General features: G+C 37.2%; 2 protein-coding genes across 2 annotated transcripts; one reads left to right on the top strand and one right to left on the bottom strand.

Moving 5' to 3' along the window:
* The first annotated feature begins 54 nt into the window (after positions 1-54).
* On the top strand, positions 55-4181 carry Marc (Mitochondrial amidoxime reducing component). Its single transcript, XM_053758020.1, has 8 exons — positions 55-212; positions 766-988; positions 1201-1349; positions 1558-1648; positions 2235-2346; positions 2501-2706; positions 2804-2878; positions 3307-4181. Exons 1-8 carry the CDS (start codon positions 197-199, stop codon positions 3434-3436), a joined length of 1002 nt encoding a protein of 333 aa, XP_053613995.1. The 5' UTR covers positions 55-196; the 3' UTR covers positions 3437-4181.
* Positions 4170-11281, bottom strand: PolA2 (DNA polymerase alpha subunit 2). Its single transcript, XM_053758019.2, has 12 exons — positions 11133-11281; positions 10754-10988; positions 10424-10469; positions 9299-9369; positions 8864-9034; positions 8574-8697; positions 8047-8171; positions 7640-7788; positions 6762-6996; positions 5903-6106; positions 5202-5379; positions 4170-4325 (listed from the first exon to the last, which is right to left on the bottom strand). Exons 1-12 carry the CDS (start codon positions 11206-11208, stop codon positions 4197-4199), a joined length of 1743 nt encoding a protein of 580 aa, XP_053613994.1. The 5' UTR covers positions 11209-11281; the 3' UTR covers positions 4170-4196.
* Between the last annotated feature and the right edge of the window lie 1035 nt (positions 11282-12316).

Raw genomic sequence — 12316 nt, 5'->3', positions numbered from 1 at the left:
TGTTTTAATATCTCATTCAAAGCACGCGGCTTGGCGTGGCGGGCCGCCCGCCCGGCCCGCCACCAGGCCGCCGGCCGAATTGACAGTCCTACATCGGTTCCGATGCGCGCTGTACGTAAACACAGCGATTAGTATTTTCTTGTGTTGATTTAAGTTTAGATTCGGGGTCCAGGTCCTGTTGACTTTTCTTAAAGCTATGTCGTGTCAACGTGGTAAGAATATAATATTTAAGCAAAAAGTTTCCATTGTACCTATTATGCGTGCAATGATCAAGGTTAAAATAAATAATAGAAATAAAAAAAACGAAATATATCTATATATTTGTCAATGGATTCGTCCTCTTTGTACTTAAATAGATATGATTTGTAAGCTTTATATACTATTCTGAGACGTACATAACACAAACAGTGCTAGTCAGATTTTGATGGAATTGGGTCTTGAAAATAAAAAAAAGACTAAATCTTTTTTTATTCCTGTGAAACAAAACAACATTACAGAGCATGGCATACAACATTCCAGCCCTGGTTGACCCTTAAATTATTTCTACTATCTATATTTGACCGTTCTATCATTCTCATTTTTTGGAAACACAACTTATGCAGCCTACACACTATCGCCGAAATTGGACAGATGCCGATGCGTATGCATGGACGTTGCGTAGATTGTATGAGAGCTTTTATTGCTTTCGTTTCGAAATACACATACCGGCTGGCACATTTGCTTCAATGCCAGCCACAGACTACTTACCACTTACCTGATCTGCAGGTCAGTATGTGACAGCGGCTGTGGTAACCGCCGGGGCCATCAGCGGAGCTTACTACGCCTACCGCTGGTACCAGGAGAATGCGACAAAGATACCCGAACAATGGACCCAAGTCGGCACTCTCAAGGACATCTACGCCTACCCGGTCAAGTCGTGTGGGCCCGTCATTATGAACAAAGCTGAACTCTCGATTTTAGGGTTAAAAGACGGATGGCTTAGAGACAGGTAGTTCTACTCACAATACACACTTTAGTTGTTACCTGTTAGGTACCATAGATTAGACAACATTTCCGGTACTGTTCACTGACTTTGTTTAGTTGCACAGAAAGAGTGAACGATCTTGCTACTGTTCCTATATTCTTACCCTACCTAGGACTTAATCAAATACGCCCTAAAGAAATTCGCTCATGAATATATTCAGGTTTAATTGGTCTCAGATTTCTGATGGTGGTGGACGAGAAGAACAACTTCGTGACAGCGCGCGCGTACCCGGAGATGCTACTGGTGCACCCATCCGTCAAGAGCTCCGTGTTGACCCTCAAGCATGCTGACATGGAACCTGTGCACGTCAACTTGGCAGAGGTAGGTACTCCAAAATAGGCATGTCTTTAGCTTTTTTTTCATGTAGTAGTCTGTAGCTTTTTGAGAATTAGGTACTTACTTAAATTTGACGATCCGTGCAGTGCACATCAGATGGTGGATAAATAAATGATACCTATATATTTTTAATAGCTTTTATTTAATTTGCAATGTATGTATGTATGTTTGGGTAAAATCTTTTTATTTCTAGGTAGTTACAAATCAGTGCGCAAAAACTGCCCGCGTGTGGGGAGTAGAGGTGCCAGTGTTCGATTGCGGCCATGAAACCAGCGAGTGGATCTCTAGGTAATAATATAATACAACTTCAGGAAAATTATTACTCATCGGTTTTGTAAAAGTCAATCGTGTATTTTATTTGGTTCATTCAAGTCGTGAAATCGTAAGAGCGTAACCGAACCGAACAATTTATTGTTGCGGTTGTGGATAGGATAATCGGCATTGCGTGACTTTTTTGTCATTTTTTTACAAAACGAGATGCTAGACAATATTTCAGGTCAAACTGAAAAATGAGGACAAATGACATGATTAAAATTATTATAAGACCTCTTTTATCAATGCGTGATAAGTGGGTGGTGGCATTACGTTATTTTTTCTTCTTATATTTATACAGTACAGTACAGTTATCTTACTGTATTATCCATAATGTTTACTTTGAATTGCTGATAAGTAGATAAGTTTACCATTATTTACACAAGAAATATGTAAAAATATGTGTTGGAAATGGAAAAGACGCGGACAAAACTTTCTATATAATACTTACTTATACCTATTTGTGTACGGGTTTCTACTTTTAAAAAAAAGTATTTAGGTAGGTTTATTATTTTTGTTGAGGACATATTGAATACTAATGTTGAAGTTGTTGACCTTTCAGAATTTTAGACAAGTCATCGAACAACTTCAGGCTAGTGTATTACGCTTCGCACGGAGCTCGCACTCTCAGGGCTGGCACCAGCAAGATCTACAGGTTTACTAAGAATGATACTGTACGTAAATATCATTGACATTTAACATTTTTGAAAAAATCATTATTTTAAAAAGGTTTTTACAAAAGATACTTACATACTTAATTGACTAACTTCATTTAAGTAAATATATTTTATAGGTAGTTAATTTAAAATAAGAATCCCACTTTACCAGGGCGCTTTACCCGACGAGGTGCCGTTCAACTTGGTCAACCAAGCGTCCGTGGACGACCTGAACACGCGGCTGAAGGAGACGCAAGTCACACCGCGCAACTTCCGTCCTAACTTCGTGATGAAAGGCGGCAAGGCCTATGATGAGGACAACTGGAAGTTCGTCAAGATTGGAGACAACGTTTTTGAAATCATCAAGCCGTGCTTTAGGTTAGAACATCTAGAAGTAAATCGTAATACCTATTATTATGTACTGTGTACTTAAAAATGATACTGTTACCAAACTTTTTTGTATTACAATTTTCAGATGCATTTTGACCACAATTGACCCAGAGACAGGAGTGCGAAACGTCAATGCAGACCCTCTGGAAACACTTAAAACGTGAGTGTAGGAAGATTTAATGTAGAGCGGGAAAAAGTTGTTCAAAAGTAGGATGTTCAACCATGTGCAACGCACAAAACTAAATCAAAGACCATTTTAATCTGGATTTTAATTAGACCCTGATCCACGGGCGATCAAAGCCACATTATGGCTCGCCGGGGAAAGCTTTAGTCAGTAGATCATATAAAACTGCTCTCTTATTTAACGGCGAAGGTGGTGTTCGCGGTTTATGTTTATTTTAAACCTATCGTCAATGGTTAAGTGAGGTACCTACAACCATGATGCTTCATCCGGAACACTTTTGTTCACTAGTCGATCAGCTAGCGCATGGCGTGTACCGTCCTTAGAGCCATCCTGATTAGGTGTGAGAAATAAGTTACCACATGTATAATATTTTTCTTTACATACACGATGCATTTTTGTTGTAGCTACCGGCAGTCGACGGAGCCAGCAGCGCGGCGCAGCGCAGGCTCGTCCCCGCGGATGGGCGTCCAGATGTCGCTGCGCTCGGCGCCCGGCGGGTTGGTCAAGCTCGACGACCCAATTTACGTAGCCTAAGACTACGTACAGGAGGGCGAAGCACGGGTTTGCATTTCATTTCTGATTATCGAGTGGATTCCAAGTGACAAGTAGCGAACCAATTACATGTCATTGCGTCACAATGGCGCACTGTGATTGGTTAGCTGCGTTTCACTTCGAATAAACTCGATGGTCATGTAAATAAGCAAAGTCGCGCTACGCACTGCTTTTTCTTTCAGACCCATAACGTATGAGATACCTTCTGGTCTGATGTTTCGGTGGGTGTGATCCAGCGTAAGTGGAAAAGGTAATAGCCACTGCAGACAAGACTGGATCTTTCTTTTTCACCGATGTGAAAATACACTAAGATATAAGAATTATTAGCATTTTTCTACTTGGGCTAGAAACTAATGGGTGGTGGCAGTGTTTTGAATTTAACAACATATTAGTGATATGGTCGGTGGATCTTCGGGTACATATATAGATCAAGTATTCATTTCAACATATTTTTTTAATGGATTTAGTAGCACATAGCCTACTACATATACTATCGCCCTTCGTTCACTTTTTAAAATATTTTCAAGCAATCGGCAACAATTAATATTTAGGAATTAAAATTAATAAACGCAAATGTCCAAAGACAAAAACCAACAACAATACGTATGGTCTAGTCTAGACACAACGACTTCATATCTCAGTAATGCGAATATTTTAATTTTTAGTGATAAGAATAACTAAGTATATAATGTACCAAATGTAAATAAAATAACGGTTTTAAGTTAAAGTTTTTATTTTATATTTAAATGCGAAGTATTTGCGCGGCGACATTGAGTTTCTCACCGCCTGTGATGTGGAGGCGCGCAAACGTGCCGCCCGACAGACCTTTTGTCAGATGTTCGGGATTCACCACCACACAACCGTTCACTTCCTGAAACACAATAAAATATATTCAAACTCCAAGAAATTGTGGCGTGTGGCGGGACCACACGCCCTAGAGTAAGACCACTCCATATCCATCATTATCCTCCCGTGGAAGCCGTACGAGGGGACTAAAGAATACAGTTTTAACAACTGATAAGCAACAATAGGATTGAAGTCAGGCAGGCGGCTGTTAAATTATAGCAATGTCTTCAAAATTTTATTTTATTTTAGGTTATTTATTACGCGAATGGCCTTCACAGCTCCCAATATAAGCGGACCACGCAGAGAGAGATTGTAAGACCGAGAAAAGAGCCAATGTGATAAGACTACCTCGATACTATCTTACTTCTATCAAGGAATTTTGCATTAAAGCCAGTGCACATTGAATACATATGCAACACGATTGCATGTAAGTTAGGCGCCATCATGCGTTATAATGTGATTTTTTAAATATCTATTCATTTTTATCAAATAAATTCATATATAGAAGCTCGACCACAGATACCCAGTGTGTAGTGGCAAGATAAAACATGTTATCCACTTGGAAAAAGTTCATGAGTGATCATCTATCACCATGTGAATCAAAATAGTAAGATGAAGGCAGGCAGTATTTTAAAAAATTGTTAAATGTACCACAAGTTGAAAATATTTATATAAATAAACTACTTTCACTATGAGTTATGTAAGTGCATACATTCCTGCCAGACTCGGGCAAAAGGAGCAAATCCATAAAGTTCTGGCTTGATGTGATTAAGGAAGATTTGCATTCAAACTACTAAGGATTTTACAATCTGCACGGGAGGAGTACCAGCTAACACATTCATGTTATTTCACTCCCCGATCGGCACCGAAGATACAGATTCATTCCACTTAAAATGAGTACCTTGATGCAGTATCTGAAGTTGGAGGGCAGCAGCAGCAGATGCGGCGTGGCGTGGAGCTGCGCATGCGCAGTCCACAGCGCCGCGTCCGCGGCCAGCGCGGGGCTGAGCAGAGGCCAGTAGCTCTGCTGGGCCAGCATGTGGCCCGCCAGCCGCGACTGCTTGTCTCCCACTGTGCCCCTGCACGTGATACCATTGACTTTCAATGTAGTGATGATTGTAAAACAAAATTCACATGAACCCTATGTGAATTTACAATTACATAGTATGAAACAAAGTCGCTTCCAGCTGCCTTATGTCCATTCCATTATATATGTATGCTTAGATTTTCAAACTACGCAACATATTATAATGTAGGTTTGATTGAAGAGGAAAGGTTTAGAGGTATATGATTTATGGTTTTATACGAGCGAAACTGGAACGGATCCCTAGTAAATTAATTTTTAGTTTAGTTAATTAAAGCAATGAAAGTGACATTGTGTGAAGATAGTTGGAAGGGTGAAGAGTGACACAAGCTACTTTTATTGTAAGAAGCTATAGTTTTATTTGTTAATTATAACAGCTTCCTTTCTAAATCAATCATTTTTGAAATGTTCATAAGACTATTCCGAATTGTCCGAATTAATGACACCCGGTCGAATAGACTAGCGCGGGCGGAGCCGCGGGCAACATCTTGTAAAAATACGTGTCATACAATACTTACAATGATATCTCTTCCTGGCTGATGTGCATCAAAACGTCAGTGCTGGTGACCCCCACGATCACACCGTTCACGTTGAGAGTGCACGGGTCGGGCATAAAGAATATGTTTTGATGTTTCCGCCGCGTGGAGTACGGCGGGGTCGGGTATATGTTTACGTGGAATGCGTCCTTTTGACTCGCCACTATATAGATCTTCGTGAAGGGGCTGGAAATTATAAAATAAGTTTATTATCTAAACACAAACTGCGACACAATAGTAATAATAATTCGCCCGCGTGAATTTCCCACGAGAACATTTATTTTTCCGGAATGAAAGAATTCTAGGGCCTTCTCCGTACTTTAAACTACATGTATGCAAAATTTCAAGAACATTTAGTTGAAGAGACAAAGCGTAAAGAGGTAACTAACTTATTTTCACATTTACAACATTATATGCTAATTGAACTTTACTAGCTGGACGATAGGATTATACCCTCCATATTGTTACTTATTTGTAAAGCAGTGATCTTAAATAACAGTTTTTGTCTGAATGTTTATAGCCACTAACTCATACAGAGCACTAGGTCAGTTATTCAATTTATGCCAAGGTTGATTCAGGAGACAAGTTACGGTACCAGTTAATAATCGGTAATACGGTACCTTGGATAACTAAGTAATACGGGAGGTATGCAAACAAATTAACCACCTGCCAAATAATTAACGACTACTTCAAAATAGATATTCAATAGTTCGATAGTCAAGGATGCTCAATACCTTTTGCTAAGTGAAGAGGTAATTAGGCTCCAACGCCTTACGGCTGAGGAAATACCATGACATTGCTCAGATGAAAAAGAGAGAACTTAAACATTTAGAGTACATACCTAGTTGTCTGTAATGCCGCTAAACTGTCCATAAGCTTCTCGAAGAAGGACTTATAGGTTTCTGCCATGGAGTTGTCATTGATCTTGGTATGATCGCAGTCCATGAAGGGCCCGGCGAGGACGGCCACGTGCGGCCGGTGGAAGGCGATGTAGGACACCAGGTCCTTGAAGGGCTCATACGACATGTTGTCCGACGTCGTGTACGGGCCCGCCGCGAATATCATCGACATTTTTCCTGGACGATTATTAACATAGTGTTACAGTTTAATGTAAAATAATAAATTACATTAAGCTACTAGCTTAGGCATATTAATTTTATTAAACAGAGAAACTAAGGTAGAAATATATAAAATGTATTGGTTTCACAGTACTATTCTAGTATTTTTTTTTTATAAGATTTATCCAATACATACTAATATTATATTCGAAAGTAAGTTTGTTTGTTACCTCTTCACATATTATATACTGGACTGATTGTTATAAAATTTGGTACATGGGTAGAAAATAACCTGGAATAACACAACTTTTTATCCCGAAATTCCCACGGGAGCCAAGCTCCAGGGCACAGCTAGTGTTATATACTTATATTTTTAAATTTGTCAGTATTTCTCAAATTTCTCAAATCACTCGAATTGTCAGTATTTCTCAAATCACTCAAATTGTCAGTATTTCTCAAATCACTCATATTGTCAGTATTTCTCAAATCACAATTTTCAGCACAAAACATAAGCAAGTACCATATTATAAATTACTTCTTTCATAAAGCAAATAGATATAAACATATTCATTCCATGCTCAAATAGGAACCACTAACCTGGCTCAAAGTACCTATCAAGTTGCCAGTCCTTTATTAAACCTTAAGCACTATCAGAACATACCTTGCAAAGTGTTCATAATGTCAGCATTGTGGTCGGGCACAGGACGCGCGGCGTCGCACAGGACTTCGTGCGCCACGAATCGGTCGCCGCGCGGGTTGGTGCCGCGCATCACCACAACTTGCCCAGGGAACAGGGAGTACTGTTTCAAACTGTGACAATTGGGATAGTTTTGACATATTTATTACAACTTTTAAATACATTTATTGCAGGATTTAATAAAAGTCAAAATTTCTCATTTACATCAAAAGAGCATTAGATTGAGGTGACTTTTGGTATAGAGATAATGCCAGGAGAATAAGAGGCTAGTTTTTTACAAAGGCGGAGTAAATAATTCAAGGTCGGGATTGTATTATTCTCTAGATGAAGTACATAACTAAATGGTGTAAAGAATTACAATATAAACGTACTTATCCAGGTCGACAGGAACGGTCTGGCTGAGCGAGTGCTCCCAGGTCCCCTGCAGCACCACACACTTCGGATTGAGTCGCGCGTCCGCATCGCACTCTATCCGACCACACACCCATACTTCTGTCTTCAATATTACAAAAATATATTTCAAGAAATTATTTTTATTTTATATTTATCTATAATGATCACACTATTTCAGTTACAAACACAGTTTGTTGAATAAATGATTTGTCTATATACTAGAATATGATTTCAATAAAATCACTCTGCCTTTTCCATGAATATTATACTGTATTTATTTTAAATTATATGGTTCAGACAGATAGGCTCAATCCTCAGACAACCCGGAGTAGACACCTATAGCGGAAATATACGAGGAGACCCCACCCTAAACAAAGTGAGAGAGGGGATAGATGAAGAAGGTAATAGGGTTCAGAAGTATAACACACCAATGCAGATAATGGTTTATAGTATAAGGGAATGGCTTGCGTGATTAAACATACTATGGCACATTTTTAGTACAAACCTGTGTTTTATGTCTAGTTGAACTAGTTTCTGTAATGCCAGCCTTTTGCATTATACATTGTGATAAGTAACTAATGTGGTTGTCATATATGCTTGCTTTCTCATGAAGTAGTTCAAAGCCAAACCTAAAACAAATGAGACGGTGTTAGAGGAAAGGGATGAATCTCTATTTTTAAATAGCCAAATTAAGTTACAGACTGACACTGGTGGTGTTCCTATTGTTTACATTAACACTCACAATTTATCCATTTGGACTACAATGTTGAAGGTATAATAATCCAATATACTTACATTGCTTTGGTATAAACATCACCATCCTCATTGGGAACCTGTGTAATGTTGAGACTTAAAGTGTCAAGGAGATTATTTTGGTGTGATAAGTCTTCTAATAATTTCTGGTCTCCATATGAATGTACAACAATACCTTGATTGCCTCTAGAAGCATATTTAGCAGATTTTCCCCTGAAATTTACAAAAAAATGTTGGTACTATTTTTTAAATCTGTCATTGAATAGCTATTTTTATGATTACACCATTTTTGTAGTTTGATCAAGACAACATAATATTAAGAATTACAAAAGTTCTGTGCACCCCTTGCTATGCCTGTCTGAAAACAATATACATAAAAAACTAGCATTGGAGTGAGAATAAAGACAATACGTAATTATTTATTTTGCTTCAATACAAATAAAATCTGATATGAAACTCATAGTTAAAAATACTAACGTTGTTGGTGAGTATGTGATGGGACACAGTTCAGTCTTATCTGGTACCAAGTCTGGCTCTACTTTAACCCTCTGAAATTTTTTAAATTAAAGCAAGCATTACTCAACTTAAGAAAAAATAACATGCTGTTTTTAGCAAATAAAATAGATAATAGTTTTGAAGAAAAAGGGGGTGTAACTTTACTAAGTCACCTGTTGAAATTGGATTGGAAGATGTGATTTAAAACTAAATTATTATTTTAACCAGGCTAACTATAAAACAAAGGTTTACAATAACTTTTAAGGCTATGAAGTCATATATGTAATTTACTGTTAAGTAAAACAAAACAAACAAACAATAACTGTGTAACCACGTCTATAATGACTAAAACTAAATACACAACTTGTATAAAACATTGCGATGCAGTTTAGAGTTGATTGAGTTGATGGCTGCAGACGAGTATGGATCTAGTCATGATAAGTAAACACATGAACCAGAAGCAAACTCGCCCACAAATATCATCAAGTCATTTCTTTCTGTCCAAAGTTGTATTTTATTAACAACATTTGAAAAAGCAAAGTCGAATATCAGATTTGACGTTTATGTGGTGAATTAATTATGCATCTGTAGTAGTAGGAAGTCCTGTGAAAATTTGACATTCTATCTATGATCTGAGAGCTCCAAAATCATAAGTGTTTTGATATAAAAGTAACATATAAAATATGCAAAGCTAAATAATAAGTTATTAAAAATAATAGACATCTTAAATTTATACCTCATTTGTCAGTTGCCACACTGTAGATAGGCCTTCAAGCAATCAATGAGTGTAGATCTAGTCACAGAATAGAATCACTGTGTTACTAAACCTAAACCCATTAACTGCAGGAAGCAATACTTAACAAGGTCGTAGGTTATCTTAAGTCTTGTACAAGAAAAAGTAAACAAAAAATAAACAATAAACATACATGACATAAAGTGATTTTTAAAAATTGAGTATTTATTGAAGACCATAATATATATATATATATATATATATACATATGGTTTCACCAGGATTAAGTAGTTTTGCAGTTTGCAGACATATAGAACATAGTAATGGTGGTGGTATAAGATCATTCCAAATATAAGTAACAAAAATATACATACCTTGGGAGTTGTTGTCATATAATTTGACAGGACATTGCTATCTAATCTATTCAATAAGTTAAGGAATTTCACTTTACATAACTTGCAGGACTTATCTAAAGGATTCTTAGGCAGGTACTTATGTCTTATGTGAACTTCAATAGTCATTGTATCTACATAAAATATGTACGTCAAACGTATCAAGTACAAAGTGTAACACTATTGACATATCACAGCCGCAAACAATGAACAATTACACGATAATTACATACTCTCAGGTTATAAATTAAAATTTTCCAAGAAACTTAAAATACTAATAGAACACGTGGATTTCACGTATAAAAAGGATACTGAGCTGTAGTGGGTGCACCATAAACTGTCAAAGTTGTACCGGTACTTATCCGTGAGGCATCTTTAGCGGGAGCGTTGGGCCGCTCCGACGCTCGCTTGGAAAATTCCTTTCGTGACAGTAAATCTAGATTCTCTAAAGTAGGCGATGCACTGTTCAAATGGTTTAAACTGAACGCCATCCATCTTTCTATGAATGTTTCTGCGTCAACGGAGTTATCTTCACATATACTAACACCTAGAGAAAGGAGTGAATAATTGAACAGCCTTGGACATTCATTTTTTAGCGGTAGGTATAAAATAGAAATAACAACTGACCAAAGGTTAGGTTTTTGATAAAACTAATATTCATATTATGTTTACTATACTATGTACAACTTACATTTGATTAAAACTTCTCTTTCAACATGAATACCTAAAAGTTGAAATTGCTCAGTCACCAACTCCTCGGAAGCCATTTTCTGTAAAATTGAAAGACAAGACAGAACGACAGAATGAAGGAAGAAAGAGCGCCAATCGCTAAAGTTTTGTCTACTACGTTCATAGACTCTTTTTTTGTTTCGTTTATTCATGTCGAGAGGCAAAGGAATCTAAACCCATACAGGCGTCATCTGTAGTTTATTATTTAGGTAATTAATAATATTGTATTATAAGGCAAAACCCAAATCTTTTAGTCTTATTCCGAATATTATATATTATATTATTTCTCTTCTTTCGCATTTTTCATTTTCTTCTTTGTCAATATGACAATGACATTAAATACACACACTTTAGTAGACAGTCTCTCATAAATTTTATATTTTGCATTTTTCAGAAATATTTCTATTGGAAATTTTCGATAATGTTTGGGAGATGAACGTTTTCTTACGAACAAATCTATAGATTTATTAGGGGCACCGGGCCTTAGGGTTGCAACGATATATCGGCAAACCGATAATATCTAAGCTGACATATCGATTTTTTATCGATTTTAGCGCTATAACGATACAATAATATCGATATCATATATATTACCCAGTAAGATGCCCAGTCTAGGGCCCAAAGAGTAAAGTAATAAATAGAATCAGTAGATACTTTGTACGGAGTACCTACTATTCCATGGGCCAATCCGCATACTAGCGCCACCATCATAGTTTTATCAATTTCTTTTCTTAGTCAAATAAACAAAATATCATATGCGATTAAACACACATCCTCACAAACTTTCGTATTTATAATAATAACTGCACCTCGGGGCTTCGCGCCCGTTTCAGTTATTCAGAGTTTCGAGGTAAAAAGTATCTTGCCTATGTGTTATTCCAGGTTACATTCTACCAGTGTACCAAATTTCATAATAATCGGTCCAACAGATTTTGCGAGAAAGAGAAACAAACATACACACATCCTGACAAACTTTCGCATTTATATTATTACTAGATGCGCCCCGGTGTTTCGCTCCCGTGGGAATTTCGGGATACAAAGTATCCTATGTGTTATTCCAGGTTATTTTCTATCCGTGTACAAAATTTCATATCAATCGGAAATTTTGCGTGAAAGTGTAACAAACATACATACACACATCCTCAC

Source organism: Plodia interpunctella, chromosome 17 (assembly GCF_027563975.2).
Source record: "Plodia interpunctella isolate USDA-ARS_2022_Savannah chromosome 17, ilPloInte3.2, whole genome shotgun sequence".
In the NCBI taxonomy this organism is placed as follows: domain Eukaryota; kingdom Metazoa; phylum Arthropoda; class Insecta; order Lepidoptera; family Pyralidae; genus Plodia; species Plodia interpunctella.
This window is presented reverse-complemented; position numbering and strand designations above follow the sequence as displayed.